A 27907-nucleotide genomic window follows, 5' to 3' on the forward strand; every position below is an offset into this window, starting at 1 on the left:
GACTGAGGCACAGTAAACTAACCTCAAAAGGGCTATCTTCTGTGACCTACTATACAGAGGCATAGTCAACTAATCTAAAAGGGTGGCGAAAGCCAAACACACTCTGGCTAGGCTTATAAATGCCCTAGGGCAGATAGCCTATTATCACCCTATGAACCTATGAACAGATGCTCATACATTTCTGAACATTATTAGAAAAGCATGCCAAATGCAGGTTGGTGAAAGGCATAAGACCAGTCATAGCATCCGTTAATTAGGATCATCTTCATAAATCAGCTGATACAGTGAGCATGTATGAACATCTCATACTACTGGGGTTGAGCTGTAGCCTGTGTGTGTATCAACTTGTATGACCAAATATAATGAACCAGTCATCATTTAATAGTGTATAGAAATATTTCTTGCTGGATTCTACTGCAAAGTACTTTTAGACGTTTGCTTGGTAATGTTCCTGAAACAGATATATAAACAACTCTCAAAACAAAGGCACAGTTACTAAAATAATTTAATTTCTTTTGCAGTTGGGATGATTAATTAAAGCATTAACAATATGGGTTTGTTGAATCATAAGATCTAGTCTGTGGGCAATGTTTAAATATACATGTTAATAATCAAATGTATGCCTTATTTGTTTGTTATAGTTAGATAACCCAGAGATAAAGGTCCTACAGGACAAACTGAATTCAGCTAATGCCAAGCTAACAGAGTATCGTAACCAGATCCAGACCATGAAACAGGAGCTAAAGATGGCACATAAGGTATATATAAACAAAGGTTTCTATTATTTTATAATTTTAACACATTACTATGCAGTGTGAAGCTTAGCTCTAGATGATGGTCACTGTTCATGTGACACTCTGACCCCCATGTGTAAAAATGGGAAAAATGGGGTTGCATGGATGGAAGAGTGGATGGGTTACAGCATATTAAAGTTGGTACTCAAAGAGAATGCAGTATTGTACCAACTATGATTGTTCACTCTGCATAAGCTTTTAGAATAACAATGCAGTTATAAATGTGTACATTCTAGAAAGAAAGGAGTGCAAACAACATGCATCAGGGAAATTAAATAATGTATGCAAAATTCATGAATTTAATGCCATCTTCTTGCAACCTTATTTTGTCAAGTAGCACATGAGGAGAAATGACCAAGTCTGCAATTAGTGGTGACTACATTACATGTTTGGTAAGGAAAAAGAACAGCTGTTAAAATGGGTATCATGTTCAAGACTGGTTAACGGGAAATGATATAGCATGTGACTTTATATGAAAATCAGACATATAGCATGCTATTGGCTTCCTTCACAGTGCTCAGTTGGTTATACAACTCTATAAGAGAACAGCAAGCCTGATAAGTATTTTTTCCCTAAGAATTGTTGAGTATTATATCTCAGGTAAGTGATTCTCGTTGCAGTTCCAGACCATGACACTGAAATATTCAAGCTTCTCTGAGGTTCTCTGACCTCAGAGTGCATTATATTAAGTAATAAGTGCAAGGAACTTTGTGCTCTGCAAGGAAATATGGAGTGAGTGGCATTGGAAAGTGAGAGGATGCCTGAGGAATGGAGAAAAAGTGTTTTGGTACCAATTTTTAAGAATAAGGGTGATGTGCAGAGATGTAGTAACTACAGAGGGATTAAAATGATCAGTCACAACATGAAGTTTTGGGAAAGAGTAATGGAAGCTAGGTTAAGAAGGGACGTGATGATTAGTGATCAGCAGTATGGTTGTATGCCAGGAAAGAGCACTACAGATGCTATGTTTGCTCTGAGAGTGTTGATGGAGAAGTACAGAGAAGGTCAGAAGGAGTTGCATTATGTTTTTGTAGACTTAGAGAAAGCATATGACAGGGTGCCTAGAGAGGAGTTGTGGTATTGTATGAGGAAGTCGGGAGTGTCAGAAAAGTATGTAAGAGTGGTACAAGATATGTATGAGGGTAGTGTGACAGCGGTGAGGTCTGAGGTGGGAGTGATGGATGCGCTTAAGGTGGAGATGGGATTACATCAAGGATCAGCTCTGAGCCCTTTCTTATTTGCAAGGTTAACAGACGAGATCAGACGGGAGTCCCTGTGGACTATGATGTTTGCAGATGACATTGTGATCTGTAGTCAGAGTAGGGAACTGTTGGAGGAGACCCTGGAGAGATGGAGATATGCTCTAGAGAGAAGAGGAATGAAGGTCAGCAGGACTAAGACAGAATATATCTGAGTGAATGAGAGGGAGGATAGAGGAATGGTGAGGATGCAAAGAGTACAGGTGGCGAAGGTGGACGAGTTTAAATACTTGGGGTCAATAGTTCAGAGTAATGGTGTGGAAGAGATGTGAAGAAGAAAGTACAGGCAGGATGGAGTGGGTGGAGAAGAGTGTCAGGAGTGATATGTGACAGACGAGTACCTGTAAGAGTGAAAGGGAAGGTCTACAAGAGGGTAGTAAGACCAGCTATGTTATATGGGTTGGAGACATTGGCATTGACAAAAAGGCAGGAGTTAGAGCTGGATTTGGCAGAGACAAAGATGTTAAAATTTGCACTGGGTGTGACGAGGGTGGACAGGATTAGGAATAAGTATATTAGAGGGTCAGCCCAGTTTGAAAGGTTTGGAGACAAAGCCAGAGAGGCAAGATTACATTGGTTTGGACATGTGCTGAGGAAGGATGCTGAGTATATTGGGAAAAAGATGCTAAGGATAAAGCTACCAGGTAACAGGAAAAGAGGAAGGCCTAAGATAAACTTTATGGGTGTGGTGAGAGAGTACATGCAGGTGGGTGGTGTGACAGAGCAAAATGCAGAGGACAGGAAGAAATGGAAACAGATGATCCGCTGTGGCGACCATTAAAAGGAACAGCCGAAAGAAGAAGATGATGATGATGATGATGGCAAGGTGTACTCTCCACTTCACCCAGAGACTGTGTGCTTTATATTTTTTGCAATTGTATTTTGATGGAGCAGTCTGACATTGAAACAGGAATCACCAATCTATATCACAATTAATAATGAGTAATTAGGTATAGGCTCAGAGCTGTGATTGGTGAAGAAATAATATATATATATATATATATATATATATATATATATATATATATATATATATATATATATATATATATGTGCATGCAGACTGGTCTCAGCCCCAGTGGCCTTCTATCAACAGAATCTTTTAGCCACTTGAAGAGACTGAATATAGTTAACATGGCTGATCTTTAAGAAAGTTTGATTAATTTATTTGATAAATGATTTATTCACATCACTTCCTTGTCTGGCAGAGTAGAGTACAATCTTAAGTATTTATTATATTTTAAAGTACTAATGCTGAAGGATAACTTGTTTTAACATTGATTAAGTGAAAGCAAACTCAAATAATACTCTGGACTAATAAGAAGAACTTGTTTGGGTATTCTGGTTTACAATGTGATTTCTCTGGGATCTATTGTAGAGCCATTCACCTTTCTTGTTATGAGCTACTTCATGTTTACTAATGTTTTGTTGAAAGAAGATCCTTTATGAAGACAATCACTGTATCAATGAATCACAACATTTGGGATTAGCCACCTTCTGTGTCCTTCTTTTGTGTAGTAGATTTTTTCACTAGCTCTGCCACTCTTCCCTATAATGATTAATGTTGGTATCATCCCTACCTTAAACTCTATCTGCATAGATGAGTAAGACACTCATATGTATCCGGCTCCATCACATGCACAATTCATTTCTCCTAAGTAGTATTTCTGAAGTAATTCTTTGTGCATAGTGGCTCACACCAGTCCAACCTTCATTGGTGTTTGACAGTTTCTAAAGAAAGGTGTGTTTAGAGCTGCCTTACTTATACCACATTAAAGCCATTTTATCTTTTTCCCCCAAAAATTATTTATGAGATGGAAACAAAGGAAAATGACAAAAGACAGAAAAAGAATGGAACTTTTAGACCTAACAAAGGACAATCTTGAAAGGCGGCAGTAAAAAATTTTTAAGGCAGACATCTTCTAGTACTTCATCCGAGGAGAGTACTTTCAGAGTGATACCAGTAAAATAAACAAAATGTTACCCTAAGTGCTAAAAAAGCAGCAATTATTTAATAGAAAAGAGGATTTTTTTTACTCCAGCTGAGAATTCTTACAGACTGTCAGTCCTGGTACACTAAATGCAGTACCTGTATATCACGTCAGTCATAAATAAAGATGATTGTGACATATACAGAGACTCAGCTTCATCTACAAATTCTGTAGTCCAGATCTCTTTGGATCAAGAATCTTAGTCTTCACATCCTCTTTTGACGGATTCTTGGTGTCACACATTTTTTTCCAGGATGAATGGGATGTTTTTAGGGGAACAAATGGATGTTACCCTATTTTGAGAAGATATTATATGTTATCTCATTCTATGCTTATTCATCCTCTAGTAACAGCCTTGGAGGATGTAGATGAGACTATGCCTGTAACAAATGTCAATTCCCAATAACACAACTAGGCTTTGTAATGTTTCATCTGATGTTGTCAGTCTTAATTCTATCCTCAATGAGTGGGTTCGGATCAGATCCGTCGGATCTGACTTGGCCGATGCTAAAGCTCTCAGCCACCAGATCTCTCAAGCTTCTTCCTTACCCACAATGCACCTACCCAGTTACCTCAGATCTCATTTGCTGCTTCTATCGGATGTAGTTTATCAGTTTCTCTTGAGCTGTATTAGGTAAGTAAAGTTTTTTGTTCATAATTCCTTCCATTAAACAGTTTCTCTAGTTTTAAATTTTAGTCTTTAATGTTTGTGGTTAACATCTCTGCTGTTTCTCCCTTGTCCTTACAACTTTGTCATATTTTCCTACATACCATTATTGGTATTTCCTTGCCCCTCTTTCTATTCAACTGTCTTTAGAGTGTTGCAACTTTTTTCTCTTGTGCTGCTACTGCTATTTTCCCATCTCCTTTCATACTTGGTACTGCTAGATACTATCATTAGTATCTCCCTTCCCTTATGACCTCACACAATAGATACCTTTCACTTATGGTCACTGCCCATGCACGTTATGGACAATGAAACAGAATAATGGAGCAAGTGACCACCAAGCCGTTAAAACCAGGAATATTTTAATAAAACATAAGCACTTTTGGGACAAGCCCTTCTTCGGATGCATACACAAACATTATAGCAGTCTTCATTTATACACATTTAAAATTTAGACAACCAGTCAACTACTAGTATTTTACTCTCCATTTCTTGAGGGCCGGTCTTAAAGGTACAACTCCATTTAAACTAGGTAGCCGATCAGCTCCAAGCTCTATAATCCATCTCATTTCATTGCACTCAGTCTGATTAATCACATCCCCCGCTAATACACATATTTATTTTTTGTATAACCATGAAGGTGAACGTGTGATCAGGATGTTGCTCTATATATTGGTATAATGCATTATGCACATTCTTTAGACGTATCACTGATAAATGTTTCAGTATTCTATATTTTAATTTACAGTTCATCTTACTGATATAAAAACAAAAAAAAAGAAGTTATGTCTTACCATAACGTTCCATCTGTATTGTTGGTCCTCGTTCAGTCATTACGGTAGGGTTTAATCCTGTTTAGGTAAAAACGCATTTGCCTGTGTATATCAAGGGTATCTAGGCAATACTCTCCTCTGTTTGAATGGTTGGGAAAGAAAACTGGCAATTCAATGGCTTGATTAATGGACATTTCAGAGATCATTTTAGGCAGAAATGACGGATTAGTTCTCAGAGGCACTCTATCTCTATGAAAAATCAAGTATGGACTCTTGAGATATAAAGCTTGAAGTTCAGAAATACATCTGGCAGAAGTAATAGCAACCAAAAACAAGGTTTTCCATGACAAATACTTGAGGTCGCAAGAAGAGGCTGATTCAAAATGTGCCATTGTCAGAGCTTGTATAACTAATGATAAATCCCATGGTTGAATAGGTTCTCTAAAAGGTGGCTTCAGATGATTCATACCTTTTATGAAGGTCTTGCACAATATATGGGATATAAGATTGGAATCTTGGACACCCTCATGAAAATTAGAAATTGCAGCCAAATTAACTCTAATCATAGAGGCCGATAGACCCGATTGAAACAGGTCAGCCAGATAGTCTAGTATTATCGACACTGGTGCTGAAAAGGGGTCTACTTGTTTATCTTTCAGCCAACAGGTAAATCTTTTCCACTTGCTCAGAAAAGTAATTCTAGTGGAAGACTTATGAGAAGCAATGAGAATATCAAGTACTGGTAAAGAAAGATCATTTTGCCTGGCAATCAAGGGAATTGGAGTAGCCAAGCCATTAGCTTCAGGCTGTTCAGGTTGGGATGAATCAGGTTTTGTGGGTGTGAGATCAACTCCCGGATTGGATGGAGGATCCATGGTCGATCTAGTAGGTGAGGCTAAAGGAATGGGAACCAAATCTGTCATTGCCAATATGGTGCTAGGAGGATTACCTTGCTCTTCAACTGCCAGGCTTTCTTCAGAAACTGGGGAATAAGAGGAAAGGGTGGAAATGCGTAGAGAAGACCCGAGGGCCAATTGTGGACTAGAGCATCCATATGGGAATGTCCCGGAGGGGGAATCAGGGCGAAGTAGTTGCTGCATTTGTAGTTGGCTGGGGATGCAAAGATGTCACAGCAGGGATGGCCCCAGCAGTGAAAGATCTCTGCCACTATCAAGGGATTCAGGGACCACACGTAAGGTTGCAGAATGCACCTGCTGAGTCTGTCTGCTATCACGTTGGAACTCCCGGGAATGTGCGTTGCTAGAAGAAAACCTTTGGTAGCCATCGCCCATTGCCATATCCTAATGGCCTCTCAATAAAGGGGTTAAGATTTGATTCCACCTTGCTTGTTGATGTACCAGACCACCGCCATGTTGTCTGACTGAATCACAATTGTCCCAGATGGCAGTAGGGGATGGAATGCTTGCAATTCCAGAAGCACAGCCTTCAGCTCTAGAACATTTATATGCAGATGGGTCTCCGGTTGGGACCACACACCCCATCAGGGAGGCGTCCATGGTAACTGTGGCCTTGGGTTGCTGGAGGGAAAAGGGGTGAGACCATTGAGAGAGATTGTGTGTCATCCACCAATTTAAATCCTGTTTGCACCTGTGGGTTACTCGAATCATGGCTGAAAGAGGATGCTGAAAAGGATACCATTGGGTGAGCAGCAGCCATTGTAGATGCCTCATGTGAAACCTGGCCAGGGGAACAATGGTGATGGAGGCTGCCATGGAACCCAACAGCTGTAGAACCGAGTGAGCCATAGATTTTTCCTTTGAAAGGATTGGAATTAGTTGTTGCTTTATCCGTAAAATTCTGTGCTCTGGAATAGCAGCTCTGCAGTTTTTTTGTGTCCAAGATAACCCCTATGAACTCTGTCGACTGAGATGGGGTGAGATTGGATTTCTGCTAGTTTATGGTTATACCTAGCCTTTGAGCAGTGAGGAGAGAGTATGCCCGGGCTTTTTCCAGTAGATGTCTGGTGAGGGTAGAAATGAGCCAGTCGTCTAGGTACGGAAAAACCTGGAATCCTTGAAGTCGTAAGTGAGCTGTGACAACTGCCATGCACTTTGTGAACACTCTGGGGGCTGTAGAGAATCCGAAGGGCAGTACTCTGAACTGGTAGTGACTGGCTCCCACATGGAAGCGCAGAAATCTTCTTGATGGCCTGTCCACCTTTATGTGGTAGTACGCATCTTGAAGATCTATAGAGCACATCCAATCATCTTTTTCCAAAAGCAGGAGGATAGACTGTATAGTGACCATCTGGAATTTTTGTACTCTCGCAAACTTGTTCAGTACACTGAGATCCAAAATTGGTCTCCAGTTCCCGGTTTTCTTTGGCACTAAAAATAGTCTTAAGTAGAATCCAGATGCTATCTGGTCTAGAGGGACTATCTGGATAACTCTTTTTCTTAGCAGCTTTTCTATCTCTAGTGCTGCTTCTTCCCTTTGACTGGGTGGAACATCGGGAAGATTTTTTGAAGGGATGGGACAAAGATCAAAGGGGATATGATAACCTCTGGTTATGATCCTTTGTACCCAAGAATCGGTGGTGATGGTTAACCAAGCAGAAGGGTACAAGGAGAAACGTCCCCCAACCACCTCCAGAGGAAAGGAGTTGGGCCGCTCTTCAGGAGTGCTGGTAGGACTGACCAGGGAAAGAATCCCTGGAACCCTGGTTACGTGGTCCCCCTCTGCCCTGAAAGGAGCATCTTCCCTGTGAGTTTCCCCCTCTGCCTCTGGGGGAGAACTCGGCCTGTGTGTCACAGAAAGGACCCTGAGATTTCTTGAACCATATATTCTCACTCTTTTGGTTTCGGGAGAAAGCATATTGAGGGGAAGAATAATGGACACCTATGGCAGAAAGGGTCTTACCATCTTGTTCACATCTGGCCAGTGTGCTTTTAACTTTGGGCCCAAACAACGAGGAGGGCTCAATGGGGGCATTAAGAAAGGAAGACTTAAAAGGTTCCGCAAAGTTGCATAAACACATCCAGGCATGTCGTCTCAAGACCGCAGCTGAACCCGCCACTCTAGCTGCTCCTTCTGATGTGTGAGATATCAATCACATAGAGGAGTTAGATATAGACTCAATGGTGGCCAGCTGAGAGGCCACTTTGTCATGGACCTCATCAGACACTGCACCAGCCAAGGTTTCAGAGAGCTCAGAAACCAGATCCCTTTGAAGCTTGGTAAAATGTGCCATATAATTCAGGGACCTGATAGCAAAGGTTGCTGAAGCAAAAGTACACTTCTGTATTCTGTCCAGGGCCCGGGACTCTCTGTTAGGCAGATGGACAGTCTGGCTTTCTTCTTCTACCAGATCCTTTTTTGTTGCAGCAGCCACCACTAAAGCATCTACAGGATGACCTTTGGACCAGTGGGGATCTGAAGCAGGAGGGGACAAGATCTTATATGGCCTCTGGGGAATAGCTTCAGCAGTATCAGGGGCCTTCCAAGCACGCTGCATGATGAACTTGACAAGTTCATCGGCAGGTGGAGTAACCCAGGAGGTAGGGGGCTGGGCGCGAAAAGCCTGCATGGACACAGATTCCTCAGGGGTCGGATTATAGGGTTGCCAGAGACTCCTCTGTGGAGTCCATGTGCTTCTTCTTACAGAAACTTTTCCGGTGGACCTCCTCAGCAGGAGAAGCTGGGGAAGACAACGGAAAAGGGGATTCCTGAGGGAATATGTCATGAGGCCCTTGCACCCGGTGTTCGCTAGGTGCAACTTGTGAAACCAGTGTACCAGAGGAGGGCGGGGGTATAGACAGTCCGGTATCGCCAGGAGCAGCGAAAGCCTTCTCCATCAGTTAGAAGGCTGGTCCACCCAGAGAGGAGTGTATGTCAAGGACAGGGGGCACTCCTCCCCTAAGAGGCTCAGCCTGCCGACTCGGAGTCTCTGGATGGCTGTAGAGCAGCAAGCTATGCATATCACAGCTGACATCCTGGATCGTATCAAAACTTTCCTGCCATGAAGGCAACTGCGGTTCCTTAGTGAGATCCATAAAGGGAATTGCAGAAGGGGAAGACTGTACTATATCCATGGACTTCAAAGGCAATGAAGGAGGAGAATAAGAAGGTGTCTTTGGAGATGGGTGATCACCTCCCAAAAAAGGATAGTTCCTGGGGGGGTGGAATATCTCTGGCCAAGAATTGCACACCAACACAGTAACAACGTAATGTCACAAAGTAAGAAATCTGGTACTGGAATGCTGAAACACAATAACTCCTCGGCTCGGACAGTGAACACAAATTTAATACCAAAAACTGAAGAACAGAAGAACAATAAAGCCACCAAAGCTAACGGTTAAGTGCTTTCATCTGACTATTGCAGACTTCATCAGACAACACCAGGTGGTTCTGCATCCATTAAATACACTTTTAGGTGCCAGAAAAATTTTCCAACATATTAACATTTAAAGATATAGCCTAGTATTATTTAAAAACCATACAACTGGTGTATTAAAATCAATTAACAACTCATATCACCTATCAATATTTGACATATACTACCCCAAATGTTATATAAAAATCTATGTGCCACATACAAATACATGAAACACATGAAATAATATGAAAATTTGTACATGAAAAAATATATACAAAATAATATATATAAAGATATACAAAAACTTCACAAAATATGTGACTCTCTATTGACATGAGTCCCTAAACCTTTCCAAATGATGAAAATTATGCATCATATAATTATCAACAGTTCTTATAAAAAACAATAAAAATTTTTGTTTTGTAAATTTTCCATAATGAACCATGAGGGTAAAATGTCAATACAAAACCAGCTAATCTTAAAAATATATACAACCATTTATCTGGATAATCAAAATGTGTATGTAAATGAAAAATTCGACACTAGGCCATAATCAAACATGGTGTCTACGCCAAAATCAAAAATGGTTTAATGCTAATAAAATCATTGATACCCGGAGGTCTAGTGGCATCTGTGAGTATCTGCCATTTACTCTCCTTCATAGCCAAAAGGGCTTTGACATTTCCTCCATACGATGTAATACCAACCTGATCAATGATGGCAAATTTAAAATTATGTGTGTCACCACTTTTAAATATATGTTGGTAAAGGGCATTCTTCTTATCTTTAGTTCTAATGCTATAAAGATGGTCATGGATACGTCGTCTCAACTGTTTCTCGGTTTTTTCCTATATAAAATGCGGAACATGTGACACATGTTGCTATGTAAACTACAAATTTAGTATTGCAATTGCCCCCCCCTACACTGAATATATGTCTTATTGAAATTGTCCAATTTATAACCCTCAACTTCATTCACTACACAACATTGGTTACATGCTCCGCATTTTCTGGTTCCTTTAATCTTCCCTTTTTTGTCGTATGTATTAGATTCCAAAATCCTTTTAATATTGAAACCCGTCTTATAAACAAACCTAGGATACGTACCCAATACTTTAGTTAATTCATCATCCATAGTTATCAAATTCAAATGTTGCTTAATAATATTTTCAATATATTGTATTACTGGAGAGTACATTAACACACAAACTCTATTACTATGATCCACACTTTTATATTTATTTACCTGTAATGAAGCATCGCACCCTAAATGTCCAAGTAACGGTACATACTTTTTGCCCCACTCATTACCAACGTATCTAACGACGTCATTCAGTAGGGGTTCAGGATATCCTCTAATGCTAAACATTGACTTGATAAAGTCTAGTTCCTTAATCATTATTGCTCTAGTGGATGACATACGGGCTGCTCTAATACACTGCCCCTTGAATACGTTTTTGAATACGTGTTTTGGGTGATTACTTCTGAACTCTAAATAATCATTAGAAAAGGTCTCCTTTCTGTGTATACGCGATACAAACCCTCCATCACCATGACTGATGTAGGTGTCTAAGTATGCTATACCACTGTCATTGATGGTATAAGTGAATTTTAAAAAATCAGTTGTATTATTAATATAGTTGATAAAGGAATTAATTTTATCAACAGGGCCATTCCATAACACAAATAGATCATCCAAAAACCTCGTATAGTAAGTAATATGTTGAAATAAATCACATTTAAACAAAAACTCTGATTCCCATTCGAGCATAACAAGGTTAGCAAATATGGGAGCACATGATGCTCCCATAGCTACCCCCCTGGTTTGCCTAAAAAATTCGTTCTCAAAATGTATATAATTGTGATCTAATACTAGTCCCATCATGTCAGTAATAAGACATATTTTATCCCAGTCCATATTGGAATATTTCCTCAAACTGTTACTGAAATATTCTAACCCCCTCTCTTTGGGAATGCATGAAAATAAATCAATGAAATCAATGGTGATATAAATAAGGTTCCTGCTCCATATATGAGATGTCAGATGTCCTAAAAATATCCAAGAATCCTTAATTAAATGGGGAATATTGTTATACACTGGCTTAACACATTTGTCAATGGCAACACCCAAAGGGTATGTTTTAGACTTACGTCCCGATATAATAGGTCTAAAAGGGAGGCATGTCAAATTTTTATGGACTTTGGGGATTCCTATGATGGTGGCTAAAGTAGGAAATTCAACTTTCAAAAATTGATAGATGTCACTAGTAATTCTATGATCAATCAGGTATTCTTCAAGTGCTAAATCTATTCGCTTATACCTGATATTTATTTCATTGAGGGAAATAGCTTCATAGTTACCAGATTGGTATAATATATTGTATATTTCATTAATATAATCCATTTTATTATATAGCACAATCCCTCCCCCTTTATCGGGTTTCATTACCCTGACCTCATTATTCTTCACCAATGTATATAGACATTTACGTTCACCTTCAGTTAAATTGTCCTTAAAACATGATGTGATGTTCTTGTCTGTCTTATATAATTTATAAAACCTATAAATATCCTGACTAACCGTTTTTTCAAAACTTGTTACAACTGAATTACTATTGGGTATATATGTACTTTTCTTCTTAAGTACAGCCAGCTCACTTATATTACAATCATGATCTGTTTGTTTAAACTGAATGGCTAAATTTAATCTCCGACAGTATAATTTAAACTCCGTTATTACATCCACCAGATTAAAACACACAGTAGGTATAAATTTCATCCCTTTCATAAACAACATATAAAATTCATCAGAAATGTCAACATTCGTGTAATTGAATACTTTAAACCCTTTGTGGGTATGAATAATCTTGTCAACATCACTGTATGATGTTTCACGTATATCAACTTCACTATCTTGACTTGATATTATGCCAAATTGCCCATTGCCCAATTCATTTGTATTTGTTTCATTACCACCAATGTCTGTCCCTGGCCTACTTATCTCATTCTCCTGTTCCAGGGTGTATATGAATTTTTTTTGGGGGGGAATCTGCCCCCTTGAAAATTCAAATCCCTGTCCTCTTGTCTACCCTCATTCCTATGATTCTTTTCTACATCCACTTCTCGATGGCCCTTAGGCCAAATGTATGCCCTATTATTGGCATATTGCTCCACATCACAAGCTATTTTTCTACTTTTCCTCTGATATATATTTTTAGCTTTCTGATCTGCTGCAATAAACTGTTTGTCATGCAAATCGTTCCACTGAGGGAACAATTCATTGCTGACTATCTCATGGTTCAATTTGTCCACTTCCTGTACAAGCCAGGACAGTTTTTCATCATTTTTCTTAACTAACATACTCATGTAACCATATCCAAAACTATCAAACAACTGATTAAACTCCCCCTTAGTGTCATGGTTCAATTCCAGCCCCATAGGTAATTTAAAAAATCTAATGCCTTTAGGAACAATCTTCATAGCAATACATTTAGTAAAATAAGCATTTTCAATTTTTAAATTTTTAATTGACAATAACTTTTTTCCAAATGAATAAATCATGCCCTTAATTGAAGAATTAGAACCACTTGCATGTCGCACAACAGCATAACCAACATCATAACCATCATGTTTAGTGAAATCATATTCGTCATTTAAAAAATTATCTAAATAGTCATTGTCTGCTCCACCTTTAGATTTGTCCATGCCATATGTTCTATGCTTCTTTAATTGGTTATTGTTATTGCCCTTGTGAAAATTAGATCTTGAATAATTAGTAATAAAACCAGTACCTTTAGTATTGTCCATGTGTGTCCTGGCAATAGCTGAATATGTTTTTAAAGTCATCGGGCGTTTGAAACGCGCCCCAAGTCGTTCTGCCTCATCGCGTGCATGAAAGAGACTAAAATCAAATGTGAGCTTGTTTGTTGAAATGTTACTTGTGTTAAAAACCTTATTGTGACTAGGAAAGCATTCATAAGGTGAAGGATTCCCTTTGTCTACACATTTGCCTTGCCCATTTGTTATCTCAATCTGAGTACTAGTATCCACTCAAGTGGCAACCGCCACATTGACAACAGGAGGAGCCTCTCCCCTGGGTAGCGTTTCCTGCTGCTTGTCCCTCGATTTGACCACCTTGTCTGAGTTTAAAGCTGTAAACGTATGCCTCACTAAATCAAGCAACCGGGACACTTTCTCCTTCAATAAAGAAATCTCCGACTGGATTTTTAAAATCTCTGCCCTGTCCAATAGAGCCTGAGGATCTTCGTTGATGCTTTCCGTACCAGACACAACCAATGCACACCAACACTGCAACAACGTAATGTCACAAAGTAAGAAATCTGGTACAGGAATGCTGAAACACAATAACTCCTCGGCTCGGACAGTGAACACAATTTTATACCAAAAACAGAAGAACAGAAGAACAATAAATCCACCAAAGCTAACTGTTAAGCACTTAAGCACTAAATTTGTAGTTTACATAGCAACATGTGTCACATGTTCCACATTTTATATAGGAAAAACCAAGAGACAGTTGAGACGACGTATCTATGACCATCTTTATAGCATTAGAACTAAAGATAAGAAGAATGCCCTTTACTGACATATATTTAAACGTGGTGACACACATCATTTTAAATTTGCCATCATTGATCAGGTTGGCATTACATCGTATGGAGGAAATGTCAAAGCCCTTTTGGCTATGAAGGAGAGTAAATGGCAGATACTCACAGATGCCACTAGACCTCCGGGTATCAATGATTTTATTAGCATTAAACCATTTTTGATTTTGGCCTAGACACCATGTTTGATTATGTCCTAGTGTCGAATTTTTCATTTACATACACATTTTGATTATCCAGATAAATGGTTGTATATATTTTTAAAATTAGCTGGTTTTGTATTGACATTTTACCCTCATGGTTCATTATGGACAATTTACAAAACAAAAATTTTTATTGTTTTTTATAAGAACTGTTGATAATTATATGATGCATAATTTTCATCATTTGGAAAGGTTTAGGGACTCATGTCAATAGAGAGTCACATATTTTGTGAAGTTTTTGTATATCTTTATATATATTATTTTGTATATATTTTTTCATGTACAAGTTTTCATATTATTTCATGTGTTTCATGTATTTGTATGTGGCACATAGATTTTATATAACATTTGGGATAGTATATGTCAAATATTGATAGGTGATATGAGTTGTTAATTGATTTTAATACACTAGTTGTATGGTTTTTAAATAATACTAGGCTATATCTTTAAATGTTAATATGTTGGAAATTTTTTCTGGCGCCTAAAAGTGTATTTAATGGATGCAGAACCACCTGGTGTTGTTTTGATGAAGTCTGCAATAGTCAGATGAAAGCGCTTAACCATTAGCTTTGGTGGATTTATTGTTCTTCTGTTCTTCTTTTTTTGGTATTAAATTTGTGTTCACTGTCCGAGCCGAGGAGTTATTGTGTTTCAGCATTCCAGTACCAGATTTCTTACTTTCTTGCCAAGAATGCCTGGTCCACAAGATATAACACTTCATGTTCAGAAAGACTTCTAGTGGACCTCACAGAGACTGAGGGAGAAACAGGCCTGTCCACAAAAGAGGCAGACTCGGTGCCCATCTCATCTGATCACACCGAGGACAACGGTGCCGAGAAAGACTGAACTACTGTAGGCTGCACCGAAGAAGACATCGGTGCTGATGTCATTGTCTGCATCGACACAGGGATCGGTGCCGAAGTGGTTGTCGGTGTCAAAACTGGAACTGACAAAATTGGAGTAAGTAATAAAGGCCTCGGTTCTGAGGAAGATCTTGGAGCCGACATGGTGAAGGTCTGTGCCGACTGAACGGTCTGTGCTGATACAGAGGTAAAGGTCTGAACTGAGGAGTCCCTTGGTGCCGATATGTAGAAGGCTGCAGGAGAGGATGGAGCTGAAATCACTAATGGAGCCAAAGGCCTCGGTGTCGAAGGTCTGGGCACCAAAAGTACTGGGGCTGACTGAGAGAGCTCTGGAGCCGAAATTTTAGCCGTTTTAGATTTTGGTTGGTGAGAGTCCCCAGCCAGGGATGAAGGCAAGGATTTTGCCTTAGTAGAAACATCCATTTTCGTATGGGCTTTAGGAGGGGTTGAGACCTCTGACCCAGAAATAGCCTCTGAAAAGGCAGATTTTAGAAGTCCCTTCAGTATCAGCTTATTTTTCCTTTCTAACAAAGTTCTATTAGAAAAGTTTTCAGATATAGTACAAGGTGGTTCAACAGATAAATGGGAAGCTCCCAAACAATAAACACATAAAGGGTGTGCATCAGAAGTAGGCAGTTTGTGTCCACAATCAGAACACCACTTAAACCCCGGACTACCCTTTTTATCTGTCATATTAACAAATAGAAAAGTACCAACAATGGTACAAGAGAGTACCCGAAGGTATGAAAAAGAAAAGGAAAGGGATTACCAATGATGGTAAGGAGAAATTACCTCGCGGTAAAAAGGGTAAGTAAAGGACAGAAAAAAACTGAGGAAATTATGAACACTAGATGCGATAGGGCAAGAGACAATAAAATATTAACTTTTCTGACAGAAAAGTAATTTGTAAAGCAATTAAACAACAATTGACTGTACTTAGCTCAAGAAAAGTAGCTTGGCACAACCAGATGGTAACACGGCAAACAAAATCTGAGATAACAGGGATAGGGGAATTGAGGGTAAGAGTTTAGCTCAAGAGTTTGAAGCTGACGCAAGCTTGGAAAATGGCCGGCTCGGTTTGGAGCTTGGAACCGATACCCATACGTAAAGAATGAACAAGGATTAACAATATCAGATCATCCCTTACAAGGAGCTAAATATGCTAAATTGCTTGTTTGACAATCTCAAAATTATATCTCCTCCTTGTTGTAGGATGCAAAAAATAATTCTGATTATTAAAATAAGGACAAGCTTTACAATGTATACATTGATGGGTACCCAGCTTTTGTGAGACTAACCTCTGTCTCTGATGTTTCTGATGCTTTTGACATAACATATGTCTTTCAAATTCTTATTCTTAAAACTAATACTTGGTCTTTCCCCTTCTATATTAACTAATTTCTCATCAGTTGATAGTATTTTCTAGTGTGTCTATATCAGATCATCGAAACGGCTCATTATAGAATGCTGTAACGTCAAACTGTAAAACCCAAACCCTAACAATATCGAAACCTCAAAACAGCAAATTTTTTCCCTGGGAAAAAATTTGCTGTTCCGAGAAACACACACACATCACAAGCACACTAAAAAGCAGCAATCCAGACACATACATTTAAAAGTTACATCTAACCCTACACTGCACTGCACATACACTACTATCTATCCACTTACTTTAACCTAGACCCTAACCCTAAGGTCTGTCACTATCGCACACTCACCTCACCTGTACCCTAACCCTAACTCACTTAACTCGCCCCTAACCCCATATTCTCACTATCGCACACTCACCTATCCCGCATCCTAACTCTAACTCACTTAACCCGCCCCAACCCCAAATTCTGTCACAATCGCACACTTACCTGACCCACGCCCTGACCCTAACTCACTCAACCTGCACCCTAACCCAAACGTCCGCACAGTCACACACTTACCTTAACCCAACCCGTAACTTTCCACCACATCGCTGAAAACAGCGAAGCCACAACACCGGCCAACCAAATTTTTTCCCTAGGAAAGAATTTGGTTTTGTGCAGCTTCGCTGTTTTCAGCATTCGTGATATTGGGTTCAATATTAGATCATTCAAAATTCTGCCGTTTCGATGATCTAATATAGACCCTTTTTCAGTTATGTTTAATTATTTTACATATACCCCCAACATTAATGCTATATTTTAAAATGTCAAACGTAAGTTATTATCCATTCCATTACCAGCATTACCTTTATTTCTATCAGTATTAGTGTCACCTAAATAACATGGTCTTGCTCTACCTTTCCTATTTGTCTTAGTGAGGGCTACTCCTTTCTCTATGGCCATTTGCTTATAACCTCTTCTGTGTAAATTCACCTTTAAGTTTTTAATCTCTGATTCAAACCTAGCATCGTCTGTACGTAGACGTGATATCCTATGTGCCTTTCCTTTGACAATATTATCAAACATACGCCTAGGGTGCATACTATCATAGCCCAATATGTTGTTTTAACAACATCTTTTCCTAAACAAAGAGGTTTGTATTTGCCGATCATCCCCCTTCATTAGACGTACATCTAGATAATCAATAGATGTAAATCTCAGAAAGTCTGTAGTACTTTCCAAATATTCAACAAAGGAGCATTGCTTTTCTTTTGTACCCCTCCCCAACAAAAACACATCATCTACAAATCTAACATACTGTAACAAATGTTCTTTCTGTCGATGTTCATTACGAAAAATAACATGTCTTCCCAATGGGCAGGAAACAAATTTGCATGTGAATTAGCACAGGGCGTGCCCATGGCAATCCCCTGTTTTTGATGATAGAACATATTTTGATATAAAAATATATTGTTTTCAAATACAATGTTAAGTAGTTTACAAATAATTCTGTTCATATGCATATCAAAAACCATACTATCCATCAGGACAGCTTCCACTGCTTGTATACCATAAGAGTTAGATATAACCGTGAACAAATTGTTCACGTCTAATGTAACTAATAGACAATTACTGCAGTCCTTCCCTTTCATTAAATCATATAGTGTTGTTAGGAAGTGTCCTGTATCCTTCAAAATCCTGGGAAACAGCATTATAACTTTTTTCAGTCTAGTCTAACCATATAGACAAATTTTCAGTTACCCATCCCCTTCCTGACACTATTGGTCTCATCAGTCAGGATATCAAACTTTTCTGAATCTTGAGTAATGCTTTAAACAGAGGGATTACTGGATGCCCTATCCATAGAAAATTAAACATGTCAGCACTAATCAAACCTTGCTTCATGTGTAATAATTGTGCCTTTACATTTTCTACCAATCTATGTAAAGATATCGGGGAGAGGGGATATATGTGTTAGCATCTTGTAACAATTCCTTAATACTCAAGTCATAAGCTGTTGTATCCATTAATACAACAGCTCCCCTTTATCAGCTGGCTTTATCACAATTCACCCATCATTAATTAAATTATCAAGAGCTTTTTTGTGCTGGACAGAGGTTAGTCTCAAAAAAGCTGGGTACCCATCCATGTAGACGGTGTAAAACTTGTCCTTATGTTAATAATCAGAATTATGTTTTACATCCTACAACAAGGAGGAGATATGATTTTGAACTATATGCAGATTGCCATACAAGCAATGTAGTATATTTAGCTCAATGTAAGGGATGTTTTTGTTTTTTATATAGGTAAGACAAACTGTAAATTAAAAGAGAATATTGAAACATTTATCAGTGATACGCCTAATGAATGTGCATAATTCATTATACCAGCATATAGAGCAACATCTTGATCACATGTTCACCTTCATAGTTATACAAAAAATAAATATGGGTATTGGGGGGGGGGATTTGATTAATCAGACTGAGTTTATTGAAATGAAATGGATTATAGAGCTTGGAGCTGATCGGCTATCCGGTTTAAATGGAGTTGTATCTTTAAAACCGGCCCTCAAGAAACAGAGGGTAAAATAATAGTAGCTGATTCATTATCTAGATTTTAAATGTGTATAAATGAAGAATATTATAATGTTTGTGTATGCATCTGAAGAAGGGCTTGTCCGGAAAGCGATTATGTTTTATTAAAATATTCCTGGTTTTAACTGCTTGGTGGTCGCTTGCTCCATTATTCTATTTCATTCCCTTAGGACCTGGTTATATTTCTGCATACCATTGGTGATATTCCTCTGTTTTTCTTCTTCCATCCTGTTTTACCTGGTTCAACCACCATGGAAGCTAGATCCAACTCTGGACCTCCTGTCTCACCCAACAGGCATATCATACCCAGATATACTAAACCTAAAGCTAACTGCTTGGCTTCTCCAGTTCCCTTAGTAGCCAGCCAATCTTGGCTCTCATCACTTGTCTGACTTATAATTCTGTCTTTCCATAAGCCCTCAACAAGGAAAACATATTCAAGTAAATGGAAAAGGTTTGCCATTTGAGCTCAACAGCATAAACTTGACCCCTTTTCAGCCCCCATTAATCACATTTTAGACTTCTTTGCTCACCTTTTTCATAATGGTGCTAGTAGCTCAACCATTAGGGTACAGCTAGCAGCAGTTTCAAATTACCATGCAGGATTGAATGGTGCACCCATAGCTCCTCACAAATTGAGCAAGGTCTTCTTAAAAGGGACACTCATACTAACGCCTCCTTTTAAAGACCTGCACCTCCATGGGACTTGAATTTGATGCTTCAGTCTCTCACACAACCTCCATTTGAACCAGCAGCTACATGTGACCTTAAATATCTTTCATGGAAAATAATTTTCTTGGTTGCCATTACTTACGGAAGAAGAATTTCTGAGATCCAAAGACTATCTTCTAAACCTCCTTACTTGGTTTTCCAAAAAGATAGAGTGAGTTTACATATGAATCCATCCTTTCTTCCAAAGGTGGTGTCAGAATCCAACATCAGTAGTACTATCAGTTTGCCAATGTTTTTACTAAGTTTAACAACAAAAGAGAATATATCTTACATTTATGGATTTTCATAGACAATTGCAATTCTATCTGCATTGAACAGAAAAAAGCAGGTAAGCAGACCAACTATTTATCTTCTTCTCTGGACCAAAAATTGGGAAAATCGATTTCCAAAGATACTCTATCAGATTTGTTGACAAATTCATCTCCTTTGTCTGTGCTAAATTGAGTATTTCTCTTACACGCCCATTGAAAGCACACTCCACTAGATCCATGCCTACATCCACGTTTTTTTCACTCTAGGCTGTCTATGGATGATATTTGTGCAGAAGCAACTTGGGCTACTCCTCATACCTTTATCACTCATTAAAAGTTGGATCTGGTCTCCAGAGGTAGGGAATTATTTGGTTCTATGGTGCACGGGAATACCCTTCCTTGAGTCCACCCTGGATACAAGTACCTAGGGATGCTGTCCCATTTGTTGAGGATAGAATGAAGACTGACAACATCAAATAAAGAAGTTATGTGCTTACCATAATGTTCCATCATGTTGTTGATCTTCATTCTTCCTCAACTCCTCTCTCACCAACCCCTGTTCATGGCTTCTGGAGGAACAAGTATTTACATGGTCTCTAAATAGGTATGTTTATATGTATATATGATATTGGATTTGGCTTTCCATAATTCTCTTCATCTTTCTAAGCTAATATAGCATCAAACAAGATCTGAGGTAATTGGGTAGGTTCACTGTGGGTAAGGGAGTAGCTCAAGAGATATGGTGGCTGTGAGCTTTAGCATTGGCCTAGTCAGATCAGATGGATCGGATCTAAACCCACTCATCACCCAGAATGATGCCTCAATACAAACAGAAAATGCTTGACTTTAACAAGTGGCTTAGTTTCTGGTGTCATTCTAGAGGGATCCAGTACCTGACAGCCTGGGAAGATGTGATCGACAGACCACAATGCTTTGCTAGAGAGGGCCTGCATCTGTCTCACTTAAGCTTCAGGCTTCTGGCAAAGACCCTTGCCTCCTCCATAGTGCTTTTTTTAGGAAAAGTCCTGAGGTTGATAAATCCAACATAAAAATTTCAACAAAATACAAATTAAAGGTCATGCTGCTAAACACTAGGAGTCTAAACATGAAACTGCACTCATTGCAAACATTCTTAAACCTGAAAGATGCTGACATTTGTGCGGTCACAGAAACCTGGTTCAAAGCTGCAGAAGGCACCCCAGCCTTACCTGGTTATGCATCCTATCATACATTTAGACCCCAAACTGTGGACAGCAAAGCCAAAGGAGGTGGAGTTTCTATTTATATTAAAGACACACACACCACCAGGCTGGTCAAACAGTATGACGCACAGGAGACACTCCAGGTGCAGTTAACCACTGACAAGACCCCTATTCAAATCAGACCCCAGAATTTGACTCAGGATGCCCACTCCACCTGTCTGGACCTCTTTGTATCTACCAAGATTCAACCCTTTACTCTGATCCTGGGCGACTTTAACTACCCAACCACAGACTGGAAAAACTACTTATGCCAGAATGCAAATGTCCAGAAATTCCTCAATTTTATCAATGCAAATGCCTTGGAACAGCTAGTCGATACCCCCACAGGAGGTAATAATATCTTGGACTTGGTATTAACCAACATGAGTAACCACTGTGGCACCCCTACAGTATCATTCTTCCTGGTAAGATGCAACCTAAAGTGGTCACTTTCGAAGTCAGCATCTCCCCTGACCCCTCTCTTGCTAGGGTCAAACAAAAAAACTTCTCCAAACCTGATTACAACCTCCTGAGGAATGGTATAAATAGCTTCACAGCCCCCTTCCCTTCTATTGGAACTGGCACCAGTGTCCAAATCTACACCAAAGTACTATACGAGCACTTATATAGATGCATGGAATCGGGAATACCTGACAGGACAAAAATCATCCTCCACAAGGAAGAGTAAACTTGTCTGGAGGATATCTGTGATAAATAAACTATATAACAAAAGGAAAAAATAGGACCAAGAAGGAGCAGGTGCCCAATTGGAAGCAATTCCTCCTTAGCATGAACAAGCAAATAAGAGCACTAGTGAAATCCTCTAAAGCCAACGTTGAGTCCAGATTGGCCACATCTACTAGAGACAATTATAAGGCCTTCTTCACATATGGCTGCAATCTCAAAAGAAGCACACAGATCTGTTTAGAACTGGTGATCAAGGGCACCACATACACAATTTCTGTAGATATAGCCAACCTACTGGTTGACAGATTCAGTGAAAACTTCACCCGTCTGTCCCCCCCATCAGTAAATCAGGACATCCCCAGTACCTGTCCCCCTCCCCTTATCTCTAGGTAACAGGTCATCACTGCCCTCTCAAAGGCAAAAAATACAGCCTCCATGGGACCCGATAACATCCCAGGCTGCATCCTACATGAACTCAGGCATGAACTTGCAGCACCATTAGGCACCCAATTCAACCAAAGTCTGAGTACTGGCTTTATCCCAGCCAAGTGGAGGACAGCCACTGTCATCCCTTTACACAAAGGTGGAGCGTCCACAGATCTGGGAAATTACAGACACATCAGCCTAACTAGCCTGATCTGCAAGGCCATGGAATGGATTATCATGGACCTCATTAACAGGGACATTGGCAACCACCAAACACTTGACCCTACACAGTCTGGCTTTCTCAGAGGGGGAGATAATGTCTGTTAAATGTGGTTGACTTCTTTGAGACAGTCACCAAAGCCATGGATGAGGGGAAGACGGTGCACACCGCCTACCTTGACCTGGCCTAGGCCTTCGACACTATTCCCCACTCAGGCATAGTAGACAAACTCTCTCAACTAGGTAGCAAACCATATGTTCAACAACCACAAACAGACAATCATTATGTTATCAGATGGGTAGCATACTGGCTCACTGATAGAATCCACCTAATCAAAATTGGGAAAGCCACCTCAAGCAATAGACCTGTAGCGAGTGGCATACCCTAGGGATCAGTCTTGGAGCCTCTGTTATTCGCAATATACTTCTCTGAGGGGCAGGCCAAAACCAGTGGGCTACGGCCGACCAAGTTTGCAGATGACTGCAAGCTGGGCACTGTCGTCAGTTCCCCAAGTGATGTGGACGTCCTCCAAGAGGGTCTCACCCAAACAAATGACTGGTGACAGAAACATGGCCTCAAGCTGAATGACAAAAAATGCATCATCATCTCCTTTGGGGAGAGTGATGTCCCCACAAATTATCACATTAATAACAATGTCCTAAGCACTGTCAGTTGTGAGGGATTTGGGCACCCAGGTTGATAGCAACCTGACTTTTGACTACTATGTTGTCCAGAAAGATTTCTATATGGCACACCTCATAAGTAAGGGTATCTCATATAGGGGCAAGGAGGTCATAACATCCCTGTAATTTTCCCTTATAAGGCCAGTTATTGAGTACAATGCCCCCTTTGGCATGTACCTCCAAAACACATGTAGCAGCTGGAGAGACCACAGATGTCCTCACCAGAAGAATCCAGGGCCTCAAACATCTACCCTACACAGACAGGCTAAAAGCCCTGTCCCTCTACTCAGTTTCATACAGACTCCTCAGAGGTGACCTCTGTCTGGCATACAAAGCAATCTCAGATCCTGCCTTGATGGGACTGCTGCATATCCACAAGTCAAGCTCCACTCAAGTAACCCGCACGCATGACCTCAACCTGGTCTGTGACATTAATAGATGCTACTGAGGAAGTGCAGTGTGGTTAAATCATAACACCCACTCACTGAAAGTATATCAAATATGGCACTTTGGGTAATTTGTTGGCAGGACAGATTTGGGTCCCAGAAACTCAACAATCTGTGGAATAGACTCCCTCTCCACATCAAGCAGAGTACCTCATCATCCCTGTTCAAGCACAACCTGGATAGCTGGATGGGAAACAGAAAATACACCCCTGGAATTCCACCTGTGTCCCTGCTGGACAGGAGCTTTGGGTGCTTATTTGTCTAAACATGGGCTAAACTCTTAGCTAGGCTTATAAGGGCCTCAGGGCCAGTAGCCTAGTAACTTCCTATGATGCTTCCTATGATCTTATGATCCTTGTTGAGGAAGAATGTGCCCCTCAACCTAAGCCCCTAAGGCTAAACACCTTGCCCAATGCACTAATCATAGGTGACTCAATAGTGAGGTACACAGATGTCCCACTCACTAGGTTGAATAAGGAGAAGGTAACAGTCAGCTGTATATAAGGTGCCAGAATCTGACACATAACACATGCACTCAAGTCACTCCACAACAAGTACAAGTATGACTCTGTCATTGTCCATGTGGGTGTGAATGACCTGAGATGCACCTCCCTAGACTACATGAAAAGAGACACGGTGGAGCTCTCAGATTATGTGGCCCAGGCAGGTATGACACTAACCCTGGGCAGTTTCCTACAGTCACCCAGAATGATAACTCGGTACAAGCAAAACATACTGACTTCAACAATTGGCTAAGTTTCTGGTGTCATTCTAAGGGGATCCAGCATCTGTCTGCTTGGGATGACATGAGTGATAGACCTAGATGCTTTACCAGAGATGGCCTGCATCTGTCACCCCTGGGTTTCCGGGTACTGGCTAAGGCTCTTGCAATCCATATAGTGCCTTTTTAGGTGGTGTTCCAAAGACCAAATTACCACCGTAACAGCTATAAATAAATGCAATCTGAGGGTCATGCTTCTCAATGCTAGAAGTCTAAATCTCAAGACGCACTCACTCAAAGCACTCCTCAAAATGGGGAACATTAACATTTGTGCTGTAATGGAGACCTGGTTTAAAGTGGCAGAAAGCACCCCTGCGCCACTAGGCTATAATTTATTCAACACCTTTCAGCCCCGAAACATGGGCCGAAGCTTCAAAGTTAGTGGTGTCTCCATATTCGTAAAGGATATGCACACCTACAGACTAGTAGCCCAGCATAATGCATCTGAGATACTTAAGGTACAACTAACATTGGGTAAGACAGAGATCCAGGTCATAGCCTGCTACAGGTCCCCAACCATATCCCTAGACTCTTACTTCATGTTCCTAAGCACCCTGGAATCTATCAAGGTCCAACCCAACAGTCTCTTACTAGGAGACTTTAAACACCCCCCATCAACTGAGAAAACTACTCAAGCACCAATGCACTGGTCCAACGCTTCCTGGAATTCATCAATTCCAATGCCCTGGACCAGCTCATTCTGATCCCCACTAGAGGAAGCAACATCCTTGCCCTGGTTATTACGAACATGGGCGACCATTGCTCTGCCCCAATAGTCAATCCCTCCCTGGTCAGATCTGACCATAAACTAATCACCATGGAAATCCACATCTCACCCCCCCCCCCTTCCGCAAAGGTAAACACCTTGAAAAACTTCTCCAAAGCTGACTTTGGACTCCTAAAAACAGAGGTGGCTAACTTCACAGCACCCATGCCAATGGCAAATAGCTGCATGACTGCTGAATCATACACCAATGCACTGTAAAAACATGTTCACAAATACATGGAACTAGCCATACCCAACAGAACCAAGATGCTCTCCTCCAAAGCAAGGAAGCCAATCTGGTGGTCCTCTGCCATTAATAAACTTTGCAAGAGAAGAAAGAAACTGTTGCAGAAAAAGGTGAAGTCCCAAGACTGGAAAAACTACCTTATTAGCCTCAACAAAAAGTTGAGATCCCTCATCAAATCCTCTAAAGCCAGCTACGAAGGCAGAATTGCAGCAGACAATAAAAACAATCACAAAGCCTTCTATAGCTATATCAAGAACCTCCATGGCAGTACCCAGATTTGCTCTGAGATACTGCACAATGGTACTGCCTATACTCAGCCAACAATTATTGCCAACATACTGGCTAACAGATTCAGTGCCAGCTTTACCCCTCTCTCCCTCCCTAAAGGACCAATCACAATACTGGAAGAATGCCAGGCACCCAGCATTACTGCAGCACAGGTTAAAGCTGCATTGTCCAAGGCCAAGAATACAGCTTCCACGGGCCCCGATAATATCCCTGGCTGTGTTCTACATGAACTACAAAGTGAACTGGTACCACATCTGTATGCCCTGTTCAGTCACAGCCTCACCTCAGGCTTTGCCCCTACTGAATGGTGCACTGCTGCAGTCATCTCTCTCCATAAAAGGGGAGCGACTACAGACCCTGGGAATTATTGCCCCATTAGCCTGATGAGTCTGATATGTAAAGCTATGGAGCACATCATCATGGACATGATTAACAAAGATATAGAAAATCTCCAGACTCTAGACACCATGCATTTTTGTTTTGTGAAAGGGAGATTTTGCCTGCTCAACCTGGTTGACTTGTTTGAATCAGTCACCAGGGCTCTGGATGAAGGTAAGGCAGTGCATATAGCCTACCTCGATCTGGCTAAGGCCTTTGATACCATTCCTCACTAGGGAATTATTGATAAACTCACCAAACTAGGCATCAACCCCTATATCACTAGATGGGTTGCAAATTGGCTCACAGATAGAACACACAGTGTGAAAGTAGCAGACTCCAAGTCAGACTGCCGACCAGTCACAAGAGGAGTCCTACAGGGATCGGTCCTGGGTTCTCTCCTTTTTTGGCATCTACTTCTCAGATGTCCAGGCCAGCACAAAGGGACTCTGGCTGACCATGTTCACAGATGACTCATTGAGACCAATGACTGGTATCAAAACCAAGACCTTAAGCTTAACGCCAAAAAGTGCGTCATCATCTCTTTGGTAAAAACTCAATTCCCACTAATTACCACATCGGATGGGAGCCCACTTAACACTGAAGGCGTTATAAGGGATCTGGGGATGCAGGTTGACAGCGACCTCTCCTTCAACCACCACATTGCCACTGAGGTCAGAAAGTCCTTCTATGTGGCACATCTCATTACCAAAGGTTTTGCATCTAGGAAGAAAGAGGTCATCATCTCTCTCTGCTCTTCCCTCATTAGACCAATCATCAAGTATAATGCCCCATTTGGCATGTACCTCACTAGACACCTGCAACAGCTGGAGAGGCCACAGAAGTACCTCACGAGGAGGATCCTAGGCATTTAACAAATATCCTACATGGACAGGCTCAAAAGACTCCAGCTATTATCTATCTCATATCGCCTACTTAGAGGTGATCTCTGCTTGACTTACAATGCTATGCCTGACCAAGCTGTATTAGAAATGCTACATCTAAAGAAATCCCTGTCCCGTCCACACCACATTCTCCAGAGACCTTGACCTCATTACCACAATCAACAGAACATTCTGGAGGGATGAGTTCCTCACCCAGAGCCTGCCCATGCTCTGAAATAGACTTCCCTTACATGTCAAGCAGAGCACCTTGCTGACCCTCTTCAAGAGAAATCTTGATGAATGGATGGGTAATAGAAAGTTCACCTCAGGGATCACTCCAGTGGCTCAAATTGATAGAGGCACTGGTAACTAATGTCAGGCGGCACAATGCCAGGGCACTTCTATGGGCTAGACTTGTAAAGG

The 27907-nt window shown here is 40.5% G+C and overlaps 1 protein-coding gene across 1 annotated transcript in view; it reads left to right on the top strand.

Moving 5' to 3' along the window:
* The window catches only part of CCDC13 (coiled-coil domain containing 13), a 977767-nt gene that overhangs the window by 212915 nt on the left and 736945 nt on the right, over positions 1-27907 (top strand). Inside the window, exon 6 of the mRNA XM_044066042.1 lies at positions 642-758. Within this exon, the coding sequence (XP_043921977.1) occupies positions 642-758 (117 nt within the window). The remainder of the gene's footprint in view (positions 1-641; positions 759-27907) is intronic.

Source organism: Protopterus annectens, chromosome 3.part0 (genome assembly GCF_019279795.1).
Source record: "Protopterus annectens isolate FY-2018-M chromosome 3.part0, PAN1.0, whole genome shotgun sequence".
Classification (NCBI taxonomy): Eukaryota; Metazoa; Chordata; order Ceratodontiformes; family Protopteridae; genus Protopterus; species Protopterus annectens.